Source organism: Rattus rattus, chromosome 9 (genome assembly GCF_011064425.1).
Source record: "Rattus rattus isolate New Zealand chromosome 9, Rrattus_CSIRO_v1, whole genome shotgun sequence".
NCBI lineage: Eukaryota > Metazoa > Chordata > Mammalia > Rodentia > Muridae > Rattus > Rattus rattus.
In genome coordinates this window covers 17,882,352-17,903,715 of record NC_046162.1, presented here as the reverse complement: position 1 = coordinate 17,903,715, position 21,364 = coordinate 17,882,352, and the positions used below count along the sequence as shown (strand labels likewise).

Sequence of the window (21,364 nt, the reverse complement as noted above, 5' to 3'; positions counted from 1 at the left end):
ATTGTTAGGTCTTTTTCAACTGTTTAATTTGAAACAATCTCCAAACTGCTATAACATCTTCCTGTAGGCAGGCCCACTTTGTAGACGGCCCTTGCGTTTGAATTTTGTGCAGCCATACAGCTACAAGTAGGCTTAGGTAGACATTTTTGGCAGAAATACTCCGTCAGTGCTGTGGCCCACGGTCACACATGGTGTTCACTTGTCCCAACTTAGTCACTTGTTTTCCTTTGTTTCCTGAGATGGGGTTTCATGTCGCACGAACTGGTCTTGAATTCATTGTGCATCCGAAGACAGCATTGAGCTCCTGGTCCTCCCTCCTGCCTCCGCCGAGCGCTGGGATTGCAGGCTATTCCTGACTCAAGTCCAATCTCTGTCAAGGCCACATTTGCCTTGCTATGTTGCCTCTTTTCCTACATAAACAGCATCACTCTCACCATCAACTGTCAACTGCCATGACAACTCTTCTGAGTATGTGATTTTATGTTTTTGTTTTAAAACTCACTATGTAGTTTAAGCCGGCCTCAAATTTATGATTCTCTTTTCTTGGCCTCTCAAGCACTAGAATTGCAGGTGTGTGCTACGTGTCCAGCTTCTGCACACTTATTTTTTTTAAAGACGGGATCTCACTATGTAGTTTTGGCTATCTTGGAATTTACTATGTAGACCAGGCTGGCCTCAAACTCACAGACTCGCAGATGCCTCTCTGCCTCTGCCTCCCAAGTGCTGAGATTGCAGGTCTGCACCCCCACACCTGGCCTTCCCTGTGGTCTCTATAAGCATTTATCTCAGAGCCTTAGTTGAGACCTGTGAAGTTCATGTAGGTTTTCCTGTTTCAATCAGACAATGGAAGGAATTTGCCACAGGGAAGCACAGCTCATTTGTCTCCATGGAGAGGCTACAGCCACTGTAGAGGTTTTGAAAGCTTAAATTCAGGATAATGGCATCAAGGTATCAACAGTTAATTCTCATTGGCAACCAGTGTGCTGGACTCCAACTGCAGCAGGGCATGGTAGATGTCTGACAGATCTTACAGAAGAGCACAGAGCCTTGCCTGGAGACTTACCTCTGACTCCAGAGTCTTAGCATTAACCTTTGTTTATCTTCCCAGATTTCTCATATTTCTCCATATGTATCTAATGGTCACACCCCAAACTTTCTTCTCTTGAGAAAGGGAAAAGTGGACCCCTTGTCACCTTTGGCAAGCTAATGTGCTTAGTGGGCTTGAAGACTGTGGAGGCTGATGCCAGCCATGTTAGTGCACAGGGCAGGAACACTGCAGAGGCTGATGCCAGCCATGTGAGTGTGCAGGGCAGGAACACTGCTATCGTTGTTTTGTTTCCTTTTGTTCTTTTAAGTTGGGGCATGGCGAAGGCCCTGGACCAGCCAGGACCAGCCAGGACCAGCCAGGACCAGCCAGGACCAGCCTCCTATTTTGTGGAGCTTTGAGACTTTGCCCCTGAGTGCCCCTTGGTGGCAGGGCCTTCCCTTCTCTATCCCATCACAGTAGCCAACTTTCCTCTGACTGACCCTGGGCAGGAAAGGTGCCTGTGGACTCTGTTGGAGTGCCCTCCCTTCCTCTATGGAGACCAGCTTGAGAGCTGGCCCGGCAGCATTTCCAATTCCAGGAAGATTTGCAGAGACCAGAGGTCCTCCATCGGAAGCTTCCAGTTGAGTCTCTTGCATGGTCCTCCAGGAACTTGCTCTCCTTACATTTCCACGGTGCATGTGGGAGCGTTCTTCTCGATAGCCTGTGTGATCATCCTGGCACCAGATTCCCCAATGGGATTTCCCTGGAGACTAGGACAGAAGAGTTAGGGCACCTCAGCATCTACAGTTGTCTTCAGTAGTGCGACTGTCATTGTAATGAATTCAGGACCCTATTGAATTTGCCCTTCTGGGATCCCTCCTAGACACGCCACTCTGGCATGATCCTTCTTAGACCTCGTCTCCCCATGGAGTTGTCGGAGTCTCTTCAGATCACCTCACTCCCAGAACTGGACAAAAGGCAGAATCTGGTCTGGGAGCAGTTTTGGGGCTCAGCAAAAGTCACTGGAAAAAGGGGTTGGGGATTTAGCTCAGTGGTAGAGCGCTTGCCTAGCAAGCGCAAGGCCCTGGGTTCAGTCCTCAGCTCCGGGGGAAAAAAAAGAAAGAAAAAAAGAAAAAAAAGTCGCTGGAAAAGATGAGTGTACTCACTTAATATGATGCAGACCACGGTTCTCAGAGAGTGCAGTGGCAACATATATGGCCCCGTCCATCCCCAGTGAGTTCTCTTGGAGACTGGACAGAGAAGAGACAGACAGACGGATGGTGAGCCACCAGGACAGAAAAGACGTAGGAGGCAGCAATGCCTTGTTGAGAGGAGGGTGGCATGAGTGGTTCTGAGGGTGATTGTCCACAGGCACCATAGCAACTGCTAAACTGTAGCCAGGTACTCTACCCAAGACCATTACTTTGTATTCTAAGTAAGTTATTTAAGGAGAATGAACAAAGCCACCTTCGGTGGATGTGGTCAGCAATGGTCAGAACATTGCGGTCAGTTAATATGTATTAGAAAGCAACTAAAGGAAATCGTGTGCTTCATCTGAGAAGTGCTGGCAGAAGTTGGCTGCTTTGGCTGGTGTGGGGTCACATGATCACTTACTTGAGTCTTCGGAGACTGGAGTTTAACTTCAGACCATTTGCCAAGGCCTTGGCTCCAGCTACCCCAACATCGTTTCCTCGTAAGCTGTCAGGGCAAGCAAGAAGCCTGAGGTGCAGGGATGGGCTGTGGGGTGACACTAATGTCCCTCCAGATGGGTACAGGCTTATCTGGACATTACCAGTTAGGAACTGGGGGTGGCTTCTTCCTAAGCACTTAATGGAAGCTGTCTTTGTACTCCAGAGAAGGAGGACCTAGGCTGAGATGGGAGCGCTGACTCTCCATCCAGAGGTACAGTGTACTGCGGTCACAGGGCTCCTGGAGAGCAGTGACAAAGGCAGGAAGACCCGCAGAGCTTGACCCACACCCACGCCAGGAACTGGCTGCTGACTCCTAGGGTGTGGGGTTTGGGGTGATTCCACTAAATAGAGCCTTTGGACCTGTCTGTCTGGTACAGGCCCAACCCAGGGGAGAGTGCCATAGTGACTGCAGGGAAAGACAGAGTGGGAATGGAGAAGACAGTCATTCTTTTTTTTTTCAGCAAATAACTGTCAACAGCGCCAGGAATACTCACTCAAGAATCTCCAAGGTTCTGTTCACAGCCAGGGCCTCCCCAAGTGCCTGGGCCCCTTGACTACCAATGGAGGCCACCTGTAGGCTATATATAGGAGGGGTGCAATCAGTGTGGGTAAGCGGGCCTCCTGTGCTCCTGGTCCCTCCATGCCCTGCGCCAGGCCTCCCTTCCATACTCTGTACCCCTTAGGGCTAAACGTTGAGAAACAGCACTAAGGATGGTTTCCTGTGATCCTTCCAAGAACACGGCATCTCCCAGCTCTGTTCTGACACCTAAGAGCAAGGTCTGGATGTGGATGGGAGACAGGGAAGTCTCTGGAAGAGCTGTGGTACCTGCAGCCCTTCCTACAGGTTTGATTACCCAATCACTGATACTCGAAAAGCCAAACAGCTTTCTTAGACTGATAAAGATGGCTGTGGCATGAGGGGGTGGTGAAGGGGGTGATCTACTGAGCCCACACCCACAGGACTTACTAGAGAGCGGTGAGGGTTGTGTTCACCTTCAGCGCGCCGGCCACTGAGCAAGCTCCCTCATCCCCTATGGCGTTCTCCTGTAAGCTAAACGGTGTGACCTATTAGTATAAAAGGAGCACAAGACGACTCTGGGCAAGGCCCATGGGGTTGGGGCCTTTACACTCACTACATCAAGTCACCTTAGATTATTGTCCTGTCGGGCAGCCACTGTGCCCTTGGCCTCATAGTTAATGCACAGGAACCTAGAGAGTCTGCGTGTATCTGAGCAAAGTGCCCAAGGCAGACAAGAGAAGAGACATGGGACTTGTCATCAACAGGATTGAGAACAAAAGGAAGATTAACCTGAAGTCCACTCTTCTTGGCGGCCGGGGGTGGGGGGTATGGTGGGGGTGGGGATTGATACAGAATTTTTCTGTGTAGCCCTGGCTGTCCTCAAATCCAGAGATCTTCCTCCCTCTGCCCTCTGAGTGCCAGCACCACCCTGCTCCGTGCCGTTCTTGCTGGCTTTATGCATCTTTTCTCCTACTTCCAGTTGGAAGAAAAAAGCAAATTCTGGGACAATAAATGAGTTTGGGACAAATGGACATTGCCATGTGTCAGGAAGCAGTTTGCGTGTGTGCCGGGTGCTGGGGGGGGTCCAAAACAACAAGCACCACGCTGCCCCGTGCTGGCTAGGTTTTGTCAAGTTGACCCAAGCTAGAGTCCTGCGAGACAAGGGACCAGGAACTGAGAAAACGCCTCTATGCCTGTGGCCGATTTATGTATTAATTGTTGAAGTGGAGGATCCATTGCACTGTGGGTGATACTGACCATGAGTAGGTGGTCCTGGGGCATATAAGAAGATAAACTGAGCAGGCCAAGAAGACAAGCCAGTGACCAGCACTCCTGGGTGGTCTCCGCTCCACTTTCTGTCCTGTTCCTGTCCTAGCTTCCCTCAGTGACGGACTGACTTACAAACTGTAAGGTGAAATAAATCCTTTCCTTTCCAAGTCACTCTTTGTCATAATATTTTATTACAGCAACAGACAAGTAACTTATTAATGCCTTATTAATGTTAATTATTAATTAACAATTAATGGGGATTAATTCCCAGCTGGGAAAGCACTATTAAATGAGCAATTGATAGGTCAGGTCCAAGCTGCAAGGGAGACCAGCAGAGTCCCTGCCCCAGTGTGGTACCCCGAAGAGATAAACTAAGCCAAATCAGGGACCGAGAGACAAAGAAAGCTGGAACATCCAAAGAAACCTGGGAGACAGCTGAGTTCACAGAGTGATGAGGGCAGGAGCTTGGAAGAATGAGGAGGCAGACCTTGGAATCCAGGCTTCGGGGTTACACCTCACTCCACAGGTACAGGCAAAGAGCTCACTCATAATGAAGACAGATGGATATTTTGGAAAGCTCTCTGACGAGCAGCATGAAGGGAATTGCCCAGCTGTGGATGGAGGTCACACAGTGTGGCAGGTGAGTGGTGACATAGCCTGGATGGTGGCAGTTGACAGAAGCTGTGGGAGGGGCAGTGGAGAAGAGGTCAGCAGGACCTACAGATGAGCTGGGAGGGGGTGGGAGCCCAGCTCGTGCCTCAAGCTTGCACAATGATTGCTCCCAGTAGTCAGAGGGAGAACTAAGAAGCAGGCCTGTGTGCAAGAGGATGCAGCCACTTGCAATGCCTGTGACACTGAGAGCACAAGGCAACCTGGGCGTAGATTCCTGTGCTGGAGTTGAGGAGACACCGCTGGGTTAGTTTCTGAGTTACTTTCCTATCACTTTGACAGCACATGACCAAGGCAGCTTAGAGAAGAATGAGTTTGTTGGGGGCCTACAGTTTCAGAGGATGAGAGGCTAGCACCACCATTATAGTGGAGAACATGGCAGCAGGCAACTGACAGACATGGTGCTGGAACAGTAGCTAAGAGCTTACATCTGGATCCACAGGCGTAAGACAGGGAGAACTAACTGGGAATAGCTTACGTTTTTGAAACCTCACAGTCCACCCCCAGTGGCCACCAACTTTAAATATAAAAGCCCATGGGGGCTATTCTCATTCAAACCACCTAGCTGGTGATGTGGGAGTCATCAGGAGTTGAGCAGTTGGAACCCTGAGGAGCACCAGTGTCAAACAGTAAAACAGTAGGAAAGAATGAGAGATACCAGCTAGAGAAGATGTAAGAAAGATGGAGAAGGGTTGGGGATTTAGCTCAGTGGTAGAGCGCTTGCCTAGCAAGCGTAAGGCCCTGGGTTCGGTCCCCAGCTCCGAAAAAAAAGAAAAAAAAAAAAAAGAAAGAAAGATGGAGAAGAAACCACAGGGTGATGCAAAGAAGGCCCAGACACCTGAGCCTTGGGCTGGGGTGGTGGCTCTGGGTAAAAGGCTCGCCCTGTAAGCAGAAGGTCCTGAGCTAAGATGCCCAGAGCCCACATGGATGCAGTAGCACATGTCTGTAACCCCTGCTCTCCTACAGGGAGATTGGAAGCAAAATGAGAAACCCCAGAAGCTTACAGCCAGATCGCCTGGCATGTGTAGCAAGGGGGAAAAACTGTCTCAAACAAGGTTGAAAGCAAGGGCCAACACATATACAAAGTTGTTTTTTTTTTAGGTGAGGACTAGTGAGATGGCTCAACAGGTCACGGTGCTTGATGACCTGAGTTTGAGTCTCCTACTCATAGAGTAGGAAAGAATTGGCTCCTGAATCCTCTGATCTCCATGCATATGTCAGGGCAAGTATATACACACACACACACACTTTTTGTTTTGTTTCTCTGTGTAGCCCTGGATGTCCTGGTCACTCTATAGACCAGGCTGGCCTCAAATTCACAGATCCACTTGCCTCTGCCTCCCAAGTACTGGGATTAAAGATGAACACCACCTCCCCTCTTCCTCCAAGTGAGGACTGAAACAGGTCTGTGGTCTTATGGTAAAGGAGACTATTTTTAAAGATCATCAGGCCAGCCCTATGCCTGGAGACCGCCCCTCATCCCCATAGGCCACACTTACTCTAAGGTAGTCAGGGTCCTGTTCAGCTGGAGTGCTTGTCCCAGGGCCCTGGCTGCACCAGCCTGGATGAAATTCCACTGCAGGCTGGAAAGACACAGATTCATGACCACATGGCACAAGAATAGACTAGAGAGACTCTGGGGGATCCAGGAGAGTGGGTGACTCTGGTGGCCGGGTGACTCTATGTAGGGTATGGCAGGGGGACTCCTGAAGTTCCCTTCAGGCTCAACCCCCAGAGGGCCAGTGTTTTCCCAAGTGTGGCCATGGGGACAAGCTCAGATAATCTCCATGAAACATGGGTCACAGCCATGACACTTGCCTCATAATCTAGGTCTATCTGAGGATAACCTCAGGAATCTAAACCCAGTATAAGGATACCTGTCCTGAATCCAGGTTCCGTCTACTGTACTTTGAGTAGCCCTCAGCTGAGGAGAATGGAGACGAGGGAGGGTAGACTTACTGAAGGTGTGTGAGGGAGCAGTTTTCTCCCACTGCTGTGGCAATGGCCTGGGCACCTTGGTCATGGAGGAGATTAGCTGTCAGGCTGGCAAAAGGGAACAGGAGCTAGTAAGGGGCTACCATGAACCACCCCCATCCTGGTCACTAGGGGTCCAGTTCCCTATCTTCCCCAAAACACAGTCAGCACTGATACTGAGTTTGTGTGGTTCATGCTTATGGAGAACTCTGGTGTGCCAAATATACTCTGTATGGGCACAGGTTATGCAACCAGGACACGCATAACTAAGAATAGGACTTACTGCCTATTGGCATGGTCCCATACCAACTCTTTAGGGTCCTCTCCCATGTGCATATCCCTCTCCAGGAGTAAGGCTGGAGAGTTCTTATATCAGGGTTGCCAGTAGATCTCCTTGCTGGCCCTTCCCAAATCAAGCCCTTGTCCAAATTGTAAACTGTGACCATGCCAAGGGTCTGACCCATCATAATGGTGAGCTGGGTAGGTGAAGAAGCACATCTCCCCTTGTCCTCCATCCCTCCAGACCCTACCACGTACTCCAAGTGCTTCAGAGTGGTGTTCCTGCAGAGAGCTTGAGCGAGGGCCTGGGCTGCCTCTGGGCTGATGGAGTTTTCTCTTAAGCTGAGGAAACATAAGACTCTGAGCATTCAGTCTTCTGACAGAGCAAGCCCAGGCGATTAGGTTTTTCACATCCCAGGAAACCACAGACAGACCCTGGGCCTCCTGGGACAAAATATGAAGGAACCTGTTTCAGTCCTACTCGGGACTACCAACAGTGTAGAGCACAGGGGAGGAAAAACACAGGGTCTGAATTAGGAGGAGCAAATAGCACCTGAAGGACTTACACTTCCAGAAGCAACCCTCTGGTGCCACAACTGACAAGTAGGAAAAGGAACGTTCTAGAACCACGCCTGTACCAACCACAGATTTCTCCAGTTTTCTCTCCAAGTCCCAGAGGCCTTATATTCCCACCTGTTAAAGGGACAGCATCCTGGTTTCGAGGACTGGGGTCAAGGCTTACTTGAGACTGGAGAGTGTCTGGTTAGTGCAGAGGGCTCGCATCAGCACTGCCACTCCCGTGTTACTGATGGCATTGCTCTGTAGGCTGCAGACACAGGACAAGGTACTGTTGATGTGGCTGTCCTGGGACCTGGAGGGGGCTGTCTGATCCAGCCTGAACCATGTCCATGGGGTTCAACAGGGAGTTGGGGACCTAAGAACTGTCCTCCTCATCCTTCCTTCCTCTCCCATCACCACTTTCTAGCTCCTGCCAGGGAGGTTTAGCCTGCCTTATCTCCTTAGGGAGATAAGCCCTGAGGTTTAAGCTGCCTTGACCTGGGGCTGCAAACATGTTTGCCACACTCCGGAGAGAGTAAAGTGGCAAAATCATCCTAATGTGGCAGCCAGTCCCACCCTACCTTCCAAAGCTTTACTTCAGCCACTGGTGCTCACTTAGGACAAGGCATTTAGACCTTATCATCCTAAAAATTGCCGAGAAATAGAGCTGTAGGCTGAATAGGGCAAAAGGTGGATGGAGGGGCAGAAACAGCACAGTGGTGGGGCTAGGGTTGGTAGGGCTCTCTCATGGAAATGGGCTCAGGCAAGGGTGGTTCCCAGGCAGACTCACTCCAGGTTCTCCAGGCCCTGGTTCACCTTCAGGGCCTCAGCCAGGGCCATGGCACCTCTGTCCCCAATTGTATTACTGGAAAACCTGCAAGAGACAAATAACGGTGGGCCACGCCTCGGCGTCAGAGCTCAGGGGAGACGACCTCTGTCTCAAGGGTGTCCAGTGCAGCTCGGCCTCAGTTGTGCTCATCTGTAGTCGCTGCAGGTGACCCCTTTTGGAACTCTGGAAAGAACTAAGGGTTCGCCCTTAGAGCTACGTCTGGGACTCTGTGTGAAGATGGCCAAGAGATGATGTTTCCTTCTGAGAACAGGGGAGCAGTAATGAACGGATGCCTGTGGGGTCTGAGGCCCATCCAGCTGAGCCAGCTAACCAGCCATCAGTTTCTCTAAACCCTCGTATCCCTGTTTCTACCCATTTAGCCATCAACCCATCCATCTACTCATACATCCACCTACCCACGCATCCATCTACTCCTCCATCCAACCAACCACTCCTGCATCTCACCCCTTCATCCACCCCACCATCCATCCCACCATCATCCATCCCACCATCCATCCCACCATCCATCCCACCATCATCCATTCCACCATCCACCCCCACCCACAAATATGAAGGGAGGGCGGCCTCCTGCGTGATGCTGGGAATACCAGCTTGGCCTATTGGCCTTTCTCACATGAGTTCTCTCAGACTCCTGTTCTTCTTCAGGGCATCTGCCATCTGCTGGGCTCCTCTGGGCCCAATTAGGTTCTTCTGTAGCCTGTGGGAGGTGAGAAGGGTCTGTCAGCAAAGCCGGCCACAGTCACACCCAGGCCAAAGCCGGTCTGGGTTGTAGGTCCGAGATCAAGGACAAGTAGGGGGCCATCCCCATTTCCACTCAGTGTACACAAAGGATCTGGTTGGTACAGTTAAGGGGAACGTGCACCTGGGAGCAAGAGGCTGAGTCCTCAACAGCCCCCCGTATGAGAGACTTCCATGCACAAGTCTGCCAGCCAGAAAGATGGATGTAATCCCATCAGCCTCCCACCTCGAGGAACTTCCCTGGCAAGAGGTACAGGACAGGTGAGGAAGGACCTCTCCTGCGTAAAGTTAGAACGCCCTCCTCATGTTGGAAGGATTCGGGCCCATGAGATGGCTCGGCAAACAAAGGTGCTTGCACCAGGCCCGGAGAACTGTGTTCAGTCTCTAGGATGCACGTGCTGGGAAGAGAAAACTGACTCCTGCAAGTCGTCCCCTAACCTCTACACTCCTGTCACGGTGTGTACGTGTGTACGCCACGCACACACACATTAAATAAATGAAACAAAAATACTGCACCTGTCCTGTACACACCCACACATCTTTTTTTTTTCTTTTCTTTTTTTTCAGAGCTGGGGACCGAACCCAGGGCCTTGCGCTTGCTAGGCAAGCGCTCTACCACTGAGCTAAATCCCCAACCCACACATCTTTTCTTAAAGGAAAAGGCATCTTCCTTTTCTGGAATATTTTCTTGAAACCATGGATGGTAAATCCTTACTTTGTCCCTTTGAGATGTGTGCTGTCTTCTTACAAGCAGAGTCTCCTCTGGCTTCACAGCCCAGGAGTATGGGTTTTGAAGTCTTTGTTTTTCGAGATAGGGTCTCTCTATGTAACCTGGGCTAGCCTTGAACTCACTATGTAGACCAGGCTGGCCTTGAACTCAGAGAGATCTACCTGCCTGTGTCTCCTGAGTCCTGGACTAAAGGTATCCACCACCATGGGCACCTGGTTCCACGTGGTGAAGTTCCTGATCGTCACAAAGGCAGGAGCAGTTTTGTTCCTGAGACAAAAGCAATTAAGGGGCACGTGGCCTCTCCTCACCCATCTGCTGAGCATAGGATGCGTTGCTGAAGAGTGAAGCTGCCAGCTCTCACACTGGAAGGAGTCACCTCTGCTGGGCTGATGGAGGGTGGGAGCTGCCTTTGCAACCTCACCGGCAGTTGTCCACGATGTTGCTTTTATAGTCAGACCACTGCCTTTTCAATAAAAGAGTGCAGTGTTCTTTTCCCACATCCATGGAGATGATTTTCAGGGTTGGCAGGAGTTTTTTTTTGTTTTCAGTAATTCTTCATACCGATTTGAAGTGGAAACTTAACGGTTTCTTTGGAAAGTCAGTTGTGTTGGATGGTGTTTTGCTAAAGCAAGCACGTGAAAGGACGACATCGTAAAGGACCCCTCACTAGTGAAAAGCACACATTGGTTCGCCTTACACTGCGTGGCTGAGCTCCTCTGACTCCATAGAAAGAAATGCACAAAAACCTTCTGGTGACGTCCTGGCAGCTTCTTGCTGTGTCCTCGGACTCTGACCGATTGGCAGAGTGATGCCAGCTGATACAGACTCAAGTGGAGTTTTGCTAAGACAGACTCATGTGCTGAGGCAAGACCTGCGGTGAAGCAAGACCCACGGAGGACTTGTGATGTTCGAAGGGAGCACAGATAGGACTCAATGGACAGCGACAGGGGCTCCCATAGCTAGCTTTGCAACGCTTCTCAGTCTCTCCTCTTCGCTGATCTTCGCTTTGTGGAGAGAGGCACGGCCCAGAACTCCTGGCGTCCCTGGCAGTCTTGGTAGCTCCTGCTGACTCATGCTGATTCTGCAGAGGCCTGGCTGTTTCTGCTGGGCTGTGCCAACACTGCTGATTCATGCCTGCTATCCTGACACTATGGACTGCTGATTTATTGGTGACGTATTTGCAAGTGGATCAAGCTGCACTGCTGAAACCTGTGAACTCAACTGCTGATTCCTGACAATGTAGATAGGATTTGCTCGAAAGAACAATTTCTTTTTTATTTCTTTTTTTTCTTTTTTCTTTCTTATCTTCCTCCTTCTCCTCATCCTCCTCTTCCTCTTCCTCCTCCTCTTCCTCTTCTTCCTCCTCCTCCTGTTCCTCCTCCTCCTTTTTTGCAAAGAACAATTTCTAAACAGGTCCACTTCCCCCATATCCTAATAACCTTCCTTTTCCACTACCTCTGGTGGGTAGAGGGCCAGAAGGGAGGTTAAAGCACTTGAGAACCCTTATTAAAAGTAGGTTTTGAAGAATAAAAAAAGAAAAAAATAATAAATAAAATTTAAAAAAAAGTAGGTTTCGAAAAACCAAAGCTACACCTATTCTCTGCAAAAGCAGGTAACACCATGCTTTTCAGGGACTGTATGGGTAGGTCAGGGACTGTATGGGTAGGTCAGGGACTGTATGGGTAGGTCAGGGACTGTATGGGTAGGTCAGGGACTGTATGGGTAGGTCAGGGACTGTATGGGTAGGTCAGGGACTGTATGGGTAGGTCAGGGACTGTATGGGTAGGTCAGGGACTGTATGGGTAGGTCAGGGACTGTATGGGTAGGTCAGGGACTGTATGGGTAGGTCAGGGCTTGTATGGGTAGGTAGGTCAGGGACTGTATGGGTAGGTCAGGGACTGTATGGGTAGGTCAGGGACTGTATGGGTAGGTCAGGGACTGTATGGGTAGGTCAGGGACTGTATGGGTAGGTCAGGGACTGTATGGGTAGGTCAGGGACTGTATGGGTAGGTCGGGAACTGTATGGGTAGGTCGGGAAGCCTCCGGGTGGTCGTCTGCTCTCTCTGTCAGGAGCAAGGCAGAGGCCAGCAGAAGGAAGGGGGAGCAGTGAGAGTTACGTCCACTCACTGTAGCGTAGAGATGATCTGGTTGGAGACCAGGGCCTCAGCCATGCACATGACACCATCATCCTTGATCACGTTGCTTTGAAGGCTACAGAGGCAAGAGGGAGTAAGTTAGCAGTAGAACAAGAGACACCGGGCAGTGGCCTAGACTCATACTCCAGTGGGGACACCTGCCTTAGAGGCCTAAGACGGGAAGCAATTGACTGTGAGGAGATTTACCAGTGATGATGTGACCTTCTCACGGTCCATCAGCCAGGAAAGACTGTTAGCCCTGTGTGGAGTCTCTTAAGTAGCTGCTCACCAACCAGAAACAAAGTGCCCATGCCATTGACATCAATTAAGATGAGGTCATCCGTAGTCCCCGTTACAACCATGAGCCACAGTACCCAAACAGCAGTGGAGATGTGGTAAAACGGAAGCCTCACGCTGCTGAGGAGAATGTCAGTAGGCTCAGGCCTGGTGGAATACACTCTGGCAGTTCTTAACTGAGACTTGGCGTGTGCCCTACCAATTCCATTTCTAGATATATCCCCCAAAGAATTAAGGACAGGTACGCAAATACGTCTACACAAATGTTGCAGGCAGTATTACTCGTAATAGTCTAGAAGCTGAATAGGAGTGTGAAAAAAAGACACTCTGAATGTCTATCCACACAGGAATGGAGAAGCAGACCGCTCCACCCATGTGGTAGAATAGTATTCAGCTACAAAATGCAAGAAAGTATCAATACACTATAATACTGACAACCTTGAAAACATTATGCTAGTTGAGGAAGACAGGCACAGAGCTCTTATTGTATAACTCTATTTATATGAAATGCCCAGAACCAATAAATCAGTAGAAAACTTGCTAAGGGCTGGGAGAAAAGGAAAAAGAAAACAAGTATTAACAGTCGAAAACATTATGAAACTAGACAGAAGTAGTGGTCGCACAACATTGCAAATGCACAAAGTGCCAATGAACTATATACTTCAAAATGATGAAATTGCATAGAATTAAATTTCAATAAAAAATAAAAACAACTTTGCCAGGCATTGGTGGCCCACACCTTTAACCCCAGCACTTGAGAGGCAGAGACAAGTGGATCTCTGCATTCAAGGCCAGCCTGGTCAACAGAGTGAGTTCCAGGACAGTCCGCCAAGGCTACCTAGCCAGACCTGTTTTAAAACAATAACAACGAAATTTTCCTTTGAATAAATAGCAAAACAAAAGAAGACAGAAGAGTAGTATACATAACCTCAAGTAAACAGACACATCCACAGGCTCCTAAAAGGCACATAGCAAGCCATACCCAATGCCATCTTCTGGAGGGCAGGCTTTTTGTTGCCCTAAGAAATCTTGGGGACTTACAACAGCACACAGAATTGGGAGAATCTGGAACCTGACACTTGCTGACATCCCAAAGCCTCCATTTTCAATCGCCTCCCACTTTAGGAGCGGGGGCCGCCTACCTTAGAGAAGTGAGAGTTCTGTTTATCTTCAGAGCGTCTGCCAGAGCCTTAGCCCCCTGTGGGCCAATGCTGTTACTCCGGAGGCTGCAGAAGCAAGACGGGGAAAGACTACTGAGGTGGGAAAAGCGATAAACATGGCACTGACATGTTACGTCTGTAATCATAAAGGGAATGAACTGGGACTAAGGATTTCACATTTGATGAAACCATGGCAGAGATGATGTATGGGCGTGTGTGTGTGCGTTCGTGCGTGCGTGCATGTGTGAGAGCGAGAGAGATCCTGTAGAGAGCATCTCTTGTGTGCTGTGTGGAACCATCACCTGTCAATAAAAAAGTCATTGGTTTATTGGCTGAGGCAGGAAATAGGTGGGGGATTCCAGCAGAGAGAGAGAGGAATTCTGGGATAGAGTTAGGTACAGAAAGCTTTACCCAGAATGCTGAAAGAGACAGTTGTAGGTACCGTGGCAGGAGTTAGACTAGAATAAACAGCTAATTAAGTTGTGGGATAGTCAGAGAATGAGCCCAAGCTTGTGGCCTAGGTAATTGTTCCTAAATAATAAGTCTCAGTGTCGTTATTTCAGGAACTTCGGTGTGGGTAGAAAAGCCCATGGTGTGTGTGTGTGTGTGTGTGTGTGTGTGTGTTCCCCAAAGTAGCCCCCCATGATGAGGGAAAGGAACAGGATGTGACGGTCTAGTGAGCTAAGCGTGGGGATGACAAAGACGATTCCAGGTCAGGGTCAGAAATCAAGTGTTTGGTGAAAGGAAGTCCAAGAGACGTCAGTGACTTTCACTTTCTCGGCTGTCCTTCAGGCACCGGGTCTGAAGAGCTCAGCCACGGACTGCTCTAAATGGGCGGAGTGTGGAGTGGGAGAAAGGAGGGAGAAAATTCAAGACATGCCATAGATGGGAGACAGCTTGAAACAGCTTAAAATTCTTTTTTTTTTTTAAGCAACCAGATTTATATCAGTAAATTCAAACCCCACAAAACGTCTACACAATAAACTCACAGCCAATTGATAATGACATAAACCGCCCACCTAGATAAGATACATTGACCTATGAAATCCATCCCTTAAGAAATAATCATAACTACCTGCGGCTGTTTAAGGCCACACGGATCTGGGATCGTCCTTCTCCGCCTCCATCTGGTTCTCCCCTCTCTTCCCTTATCAAAACTCTGTGCCCGCCCCACTTCCTCACTCTATGCCCTGAGTGTCCCACTTACTCCAGTGTGACGAGGCTTCTGTTGACCAGGAGGGATCTGGCCAGACCTCGGGCTCCTTTGTTACCGATCTGATTCTCAGCCAGGCTGCGGGAGAAGAGGGAGAGCGCCTATTTCAGGTTTGCGACCCAGTGCCTCCTCTTTATGGATGAGGCTCTCGATTAACCCTTGCTTTCCCAGCATCACTCTCGTGGATGTAAGCAGAGGCGAGGTGACTGTGGAGCAGAAAGTCAGGAACAGCAAGACCTGAGCCTGGGAAGATGGACTCAGAGTGGGCCAGGTGGCCTTCACCTGACAAAGGGGCCCAAAGGAGATCCGCCTGACACCCTGCGTAACGCCTCCTTTACAGATGCACAGACAACAGTTTGAATGATACAAAAAGAGGGGTGCAATAAAGGCAGTAAAATTTTTTATACTGGATTTGCTGATATTAAAAAAAGTTCTTCCATATAGACCCTATCTAGTGGCATAATGTCCATGTGGCCCTCAAGAAAAAACAAAATATCGAATGCCGGTGCAGGTTTCTGTGGTTCAAATACCCCAAGCCATGGCTAATTCCAGGTATCCTCCATTTATGAAGTTCCTGAAAAATGCACAGTGCTGAGAATCTAGCACAAACTAGTTTCCTTAACCTAGCACAACCTGGTTTGAGCAGACCATCGATACTAGCCTTCCTCTAGGACAAAACGGCACGTGGCAGAATTACTAACTTTCAATCTTAAAAAAGGTCCGTCCTTCTGTGCCTGGGAAGGTTTCCGAGGCACACAGTGGATGCTTGCTTCCCGTGTCCGCTGTCAGAAGTGGGGCAGGAATTGAGATCATTTAGTTCTGTGGGCAGCAGCCTAGGATAGAGCTCTCCACGACAACCCCTGCAGTGTTTGCATCAAGTCTCTTCCAAAAGTGTCTGAGATTCTGGTACTAGGGCCGCCAGGAAGGCGAAGGGAAGCTAAGTGGACCAAGCTCCCCGAGTGCCAACAGTTCCCCCTTTGTGCATTTTATTCGCTACTTTTCAATGAACTCCACCACTTAAAAATAAATCTGAGCCAGGCGTAGTGTGCCCGCCTTTAACCCCAACACCAGGAGAGCAGAGGCGGACCTGTCTCTGTGGGCTAGCCTGGTTTACACGTGAGTTCTAGGCCAGCCAGGACTGCATAGTGACACCAAAAATAAATAAATAAATAAATAAATACATACATACATACATACATACATCAATAAATAAATAAATAAATAAATAAATAAATAAATAAATAAATTTGAATTAGCCAAGTGCAGTAGTAGACACCTATTCTAGAACTTGGAGGGTTGGGACCTTGAGTTCAAGGCCAGCCTGGACTACAGAAGGCCTCGTTTCCCTGCCCTCCACCATCAAAATGTTTGAAGACCAGTGCACTCTTGTTGGCCCAGGACTTATATCCTGTAAAAATAGTATCTCACGAGCAGCCTTACGTGTGTCTCTGCAGTGACGTGGACGTTGCAAACGCATGTCACTGAGGAAAAAGCATAAGCAAAGAAGAGACACCTGGCTGCCTTCAGAGTCACTTCTGAGCCTCGTTTTAAGCAGCACTAAATGTTGGCTATTTTGTCCTGTGCTGAGGGCCTAGAGTTACCTATGGAAGACACAGCACCGGCGTGAGAAGCCGTCAAGGCCATCTCTCTCCCAGAAGTTACATTTTCATTGTTCACTCACAGGACACAGCCAGCCCCGACCTCACTCCCTAAGCCTCTTCTCTAAATTATTCCACAGTTCTCCAGAACCTTCCTACCATCTCCACATTGACCTATCCATGAGCCCAAGCGTTGCTTAGGTCTGAAAGTGTAGACATTTCACAAGCATTTAAGTCAGCATACAGACTTTTCTCTGATTACAATGTAAGCAATGCGACTTGATTTTATTTGAGATAGGACCTCACTGTGTGTAGTCCAGGCAATCCTCCTGCCTCAGCCTCGAGAGTGCTGGGATCATAGACATGTACATCGCACCCAGTTAAAGACAACATTTTACGTTTAAGTTTTTGAAAACAGACTGAGGATTAGCTCAAGTAAGTGAAGCGCTTGCCTGGCATGCAGGACACCTGGGTTCCACACCCAGCATGGCGCAGACTGGGTCTGATGGGACCTCCCTGTAACCCCAGCACTCGGGAGGATTGAAGCCCAGATCACCTTACCTATGTAGTGAGTTTGAAGCAAAGAGAACTACAAGAAACCCTGTGTCAAAAAAGAAAAAAGATTTCGAGACTGGAGAGAAGGTTCAGCTAGTAAGAGAGAGCATTTATTCTTGCAGAGGATCTGGGTTCAATTCCCAGCATCCACCCGATGGCTCACAACCATCCTCAACTCCCCTTTCTAGGAGAGCTGACACTGTCTTCTGACGCCTGTGGACACAAAGAACAAGCAGGCCAAACACTCGTACACATAAGCCTAAGAACATGTTTAAAATTTCAACTTAAAATGTATTTAAATTAAAAGTTAAGCCTTAAGCTTTTAAAGTCTTGCCTACAATGTAATCCTGTGCTCAGAATATTATCAGAGAGTAAATATTGAGAGAAGCATCCAGAAACTGATACCTGAGCCAGGAAAGCGTACTGAGGACTTGACAGAGTCCCAGCCTTCCCTGGTCACTCCCCTCTTCTCACAGGCCGGGCACCCCATCCCTTGGCACTTCCAAAAAGGGGGAGAAAAGGGCAGACTGCCTTCTAAGCCACGCACTAAAACCTACCCGTTCCTGGGGTGCCCCTGGTTACCTGAGCAGAAAGGGATGAGATGCCCTAAGCCGATGCAGCAGGTAGGTCGCTGGGGGCTGTGTTACCTGATCTTTTGAATGCGACAGTCCTTCCCACTCAGCACACTGCCCAGCAACTCCATCACAGGGTCCTGAAACTGGTTGTTGTCCAGCCTGGGCAGAGGAACGGTGACAGTGAGTGGTCCTGCAGCCCATGAGCAGGGCGAGACCTCCGCCGCCTCTCAACCCCACTGTTGTCCTACTGCTTCAGCTCAGACCTATAGACTCGCGCACTCATGGTGCCCAGACTTCCCTGTGGGGTAACCTAAGGTAACCTGAGGTAGCCTGGGGTGGTTCCTGGGAGCTGTATTGTTCCTCTTAGGTGGCAACTTGCAGTGTGTTGTCACGGCAGTTCTGTACACCATGTACCTGTGTGGAACACTGTTGGCTAGCTTTACTTCTGAGGGTGTCAACTCTCAGGACTCTCAGGTCCTAACTGACCCTTCTACATCTGTTCCTCTACATTGGTTCCAAGTATGATTGAGGGTGAAACTTCTGTCAACACTGACTGGCTCACACGGTCTTTGTTTTACACATACACACACACACACACACACACACACACACACACACACACACACACAATCTTGCTGTGTAGCCCAGGCTGTCCTAGAACTCCGCAGTCTTTCTACCTCAGCCTCCTGACTGCTGGGGTTGCATGTATGAGTCACAATGCCTGGACTCAGAGGGTCTCCTCAGTCAGGTTGTATTTCCATGTTGACATTCTAACCTTGCTGTCTCAAGAATGTAGCTTTACATGGATGTAAGCTCACCGCAGATGTAATAGCTAAGAGGACATCACACCGACATAGGGCAGACCTATAATCTAGTGTGATAATGGCCATATAGAAAAAGTAAGTGCTGGGTGTGGACAGGACACTGGGGCAGATGGTCACGTGACAGAAGAGGTAGGGATCAGCAAAGATCGCTGGCCCACAGGTGTTCCAGAAGCAGGATGTGCCCTCCTGACATGGTTTCATGGGAGCACTGCCCATGCCTTGACCTCAGACTTGTGGCTTCTAGAACTAGACCAGTTGCTACGACGGTTTAGCGCCCAGCTGTGGAACTCTAGCAATCTCAGCAGGCTACCGGGGCATGATGAAGCAAGGACGCACTCCGGGTCTTTCTCCTTTGCCCTTACTCCCTGTGCGGACCCCACACCCACCTGAGGCTCTGACAATACAGCAGCTGAGGCAGCAGGCTCTGGAGGACACGCTGGCTGAGGCACAGGGAGAAGTCGGCCTCCCAGGAGCAGATATCAGACATCTGCAGGAGGTAGGCCAGGGCAGTGCGGTGTGGCGGACTGGTCATCCCAGCCAAGGTCCCACTCCGCATGGCCTCCTCCACACTGCGGGCCAGGTCCATGTGCCGCAGCTCACTCAGGCAGTACAAGACGTTGATGGCACGTGCGCAGACTGCGGTGTCGGGATGCAGGAAGCCTTGTAGGACCTCGGCCACCTGGTTCCGGTAGCTCTGGTGCTCACCTTGGGCCAGCAGGGAGCCGGCCAGCAGAGCATTGACCCTTGGGGACAAGAGGCCAGAGAGAAAGCGCAGGAACACATCCAGCCCCCCATCCTTGGCTTGTGTGGCCCGCTGCACTGCACATCTGAAGTGGGTGAGGAAGCCCAGCCTGGGCCAGGACATGCCACTCTCAGTGAAGAGGTCGAAGATGGCCCTCTTGGACGCACTGTAGTAGTATGTAGCCGCCATGAATTCTTGCAGAGACAGGTGAGTGAAGCAGTAAGCTACTGAGGAGGCCAGGGTCTCTTCCCGCTGCAGGAGCCAGCTGCACAGGCTGCTCTGTAGCAAGGCGAGGTCCACTCCAAACGCCTTCATGTCTTGCTCATAAAACACGTATTTCTTCTTGACCAGCCCATGGAAGGCCAGGCGGCCCAGTGTCCCCACCATTTTGCGAGCGCCCTGGGTCACCTGCTCGATCCTAGGGCTTACCTTCCCTTTATCCTGCCCCTCCCCACCAAGTGCCATCCTAAAGTACCAGGAGTAGAGCTCACACAGGGTCTGAGGCAACGGCAGCTCTGCGTCTTGGACAGCCAGCCTGGTGCGGTACAGGTGACCCAAGGCCAGCCCTGTGAGCCTGCAAAAGGCTGGTATGGTGCACATCAGATACAGAGCTCTGTTGGCCTGAACTTGACTCAGGACCTGGCCTAAGAGGTTCTGGTCCTCAGGAAACATCTGCTCCAGACACACCTTGATCTCTTCCTCAGTAAGACCCCGAATCTCCGTCATCCGGTCCACTAGGCCCCCGGGGATCTGACCAGCAGCACTGGGCCGGGAGGTGATCCAGACAGAAATTTCTGGAAAGAGGTTGCCTCGGATAATGTTAGTGATCAGGTGGTCTACCTGGATCTCCTTCTTTGGGTCTGTGCAGGCCACGGTATTGGAGAATTCCAGGGGTGTCTTACACTCATCCAAGCCATCCAGGACCAGGAGGGCTCTGTCTGGAGCTGCCACCGCCCCAGCTTCCCCAGCGTTTGAGAAGATAGAGTAGATGAGTTTGTCTGCAGACAGTTTCTCATAGGTGTTCAGATCTCGAAAGGTCAAGGGCAGAACCCATGAGAAGCCCTTGCCCACTTGTCCTCTGGCCCAGCAACGAACAAAATGCCTCACTAGCGTGGTCTTGCCCACGCCAGCCACTCCAATGGTGACAGACACCCGAGGTGGGATAGACACCCGAGACAGAGGTAAGAAGAGCCTATCCAGGGTGATGGCTCTGCCAGGGAGCCAGACCCCACGTGCGGCCTCCACCTGTGTGAAGTCATGCTCCTTCAGCTGTAGGTCTGTCAGACCCTCTACCAGAATGAGGCTGGCCGGTTGGTGTGAGGGGCTGCCCGGTTCTGGGTCATTTCCCACCCTGCTCAACAGGGCCTCACAGTGCTTTTGTAGCCTTGACTCTGCAGGACACAGGACAAAAGAGGTAAGGTGCAAAGTGAGAGGTGCACAGGACAAGGTGAGAGGTTTCAGGCACTTCCCCGACGGCCTCCCTCGTCCTCCATGGAAGACTTACCATTGCTTTGAGATCCCAGTGGGGAATCTGGCATTTTGTTACAGGCCTGTAGCAGCTGACTGCCCTTCCCAGCCAACAGATCCACAAGGGTTTTCACCTGCTCAGCTGGGGAGCCAGCATTCTTGGCCCAGCATGTCTCTCTGTCTGTCCACACCTCTTGCTTCCTCATGGAGTCTTGTGTTTGCAGCCAGAAGCTGTGAAGACAGAGCCAAGACTGCACCCTGGGGAACCCTCCACTGTTTCCTGGCCAGGGAAAATAAAGAGGCAGGGGCCGAATAAAAAGGACTTGGACTCGAGCTCTAACACCTGCGAGCTGGGTGACCCCAGGCAGGCTGTGTCACCTCACTACAACTAGGTTTCCTTATTTGTGACCTGGCAATGGCCACACTGTTGGGAGGAGTGACCGTAAGCAGTGTGGGAAGGGAGCAGTGTATGAGCCGATCCAATGAGCAATCT

The 21,364-nt window shown here is 50.2% G+C and overlaps 1 protein-coding gene across 1 annotated transcript; it reads right to left on the bottom strand.

The window, feature by feature from the left end:
• Window positions 1–1,412: 1,412 nt before the first annotated feature.
• On the bottom strand, window positions 1,413–21,096 carry Nlrc3 (NLR family CARD domain containing 3). Its single transcript, XM_032913889.1, has 17 exons — window positions 20,909–21,096; window positions 19,049–20,795; window positions 17,911–17,997; window positions 15,105–15,188; window positions 13,880–13,963; window positions 12,433–12,516; window positions 9,451–9,534; window positions 8,778–8,861; window positions 8,172–8,255; window positions 7,688–7,771; window positions 7,136–7,219; window positions 6,676–6,759; window positions 3,686–3,769; window positions 3,213–3,296; window positions 2,642–2,725; window positions 2,194–2,277; window positions 1,413–1,797 (listed from the first exon to the last, which is right to left on the bottom strand). The coding sequence occupies exons 1-17, from the start codon at window positions 21,075–21,077 to the stop codon at window positions 1,707–1,709; spliced, it is 3,186 nt and encodes a 1,061-aa protein (XP_032769780.1). The 5' UTR covers window positions 21,078–21,096; the 3' UTR covers window positions 1,413–1,706.
• Between the last annotated feature and the right edge of the window lie 268 nt (window positions 21,097–21,364).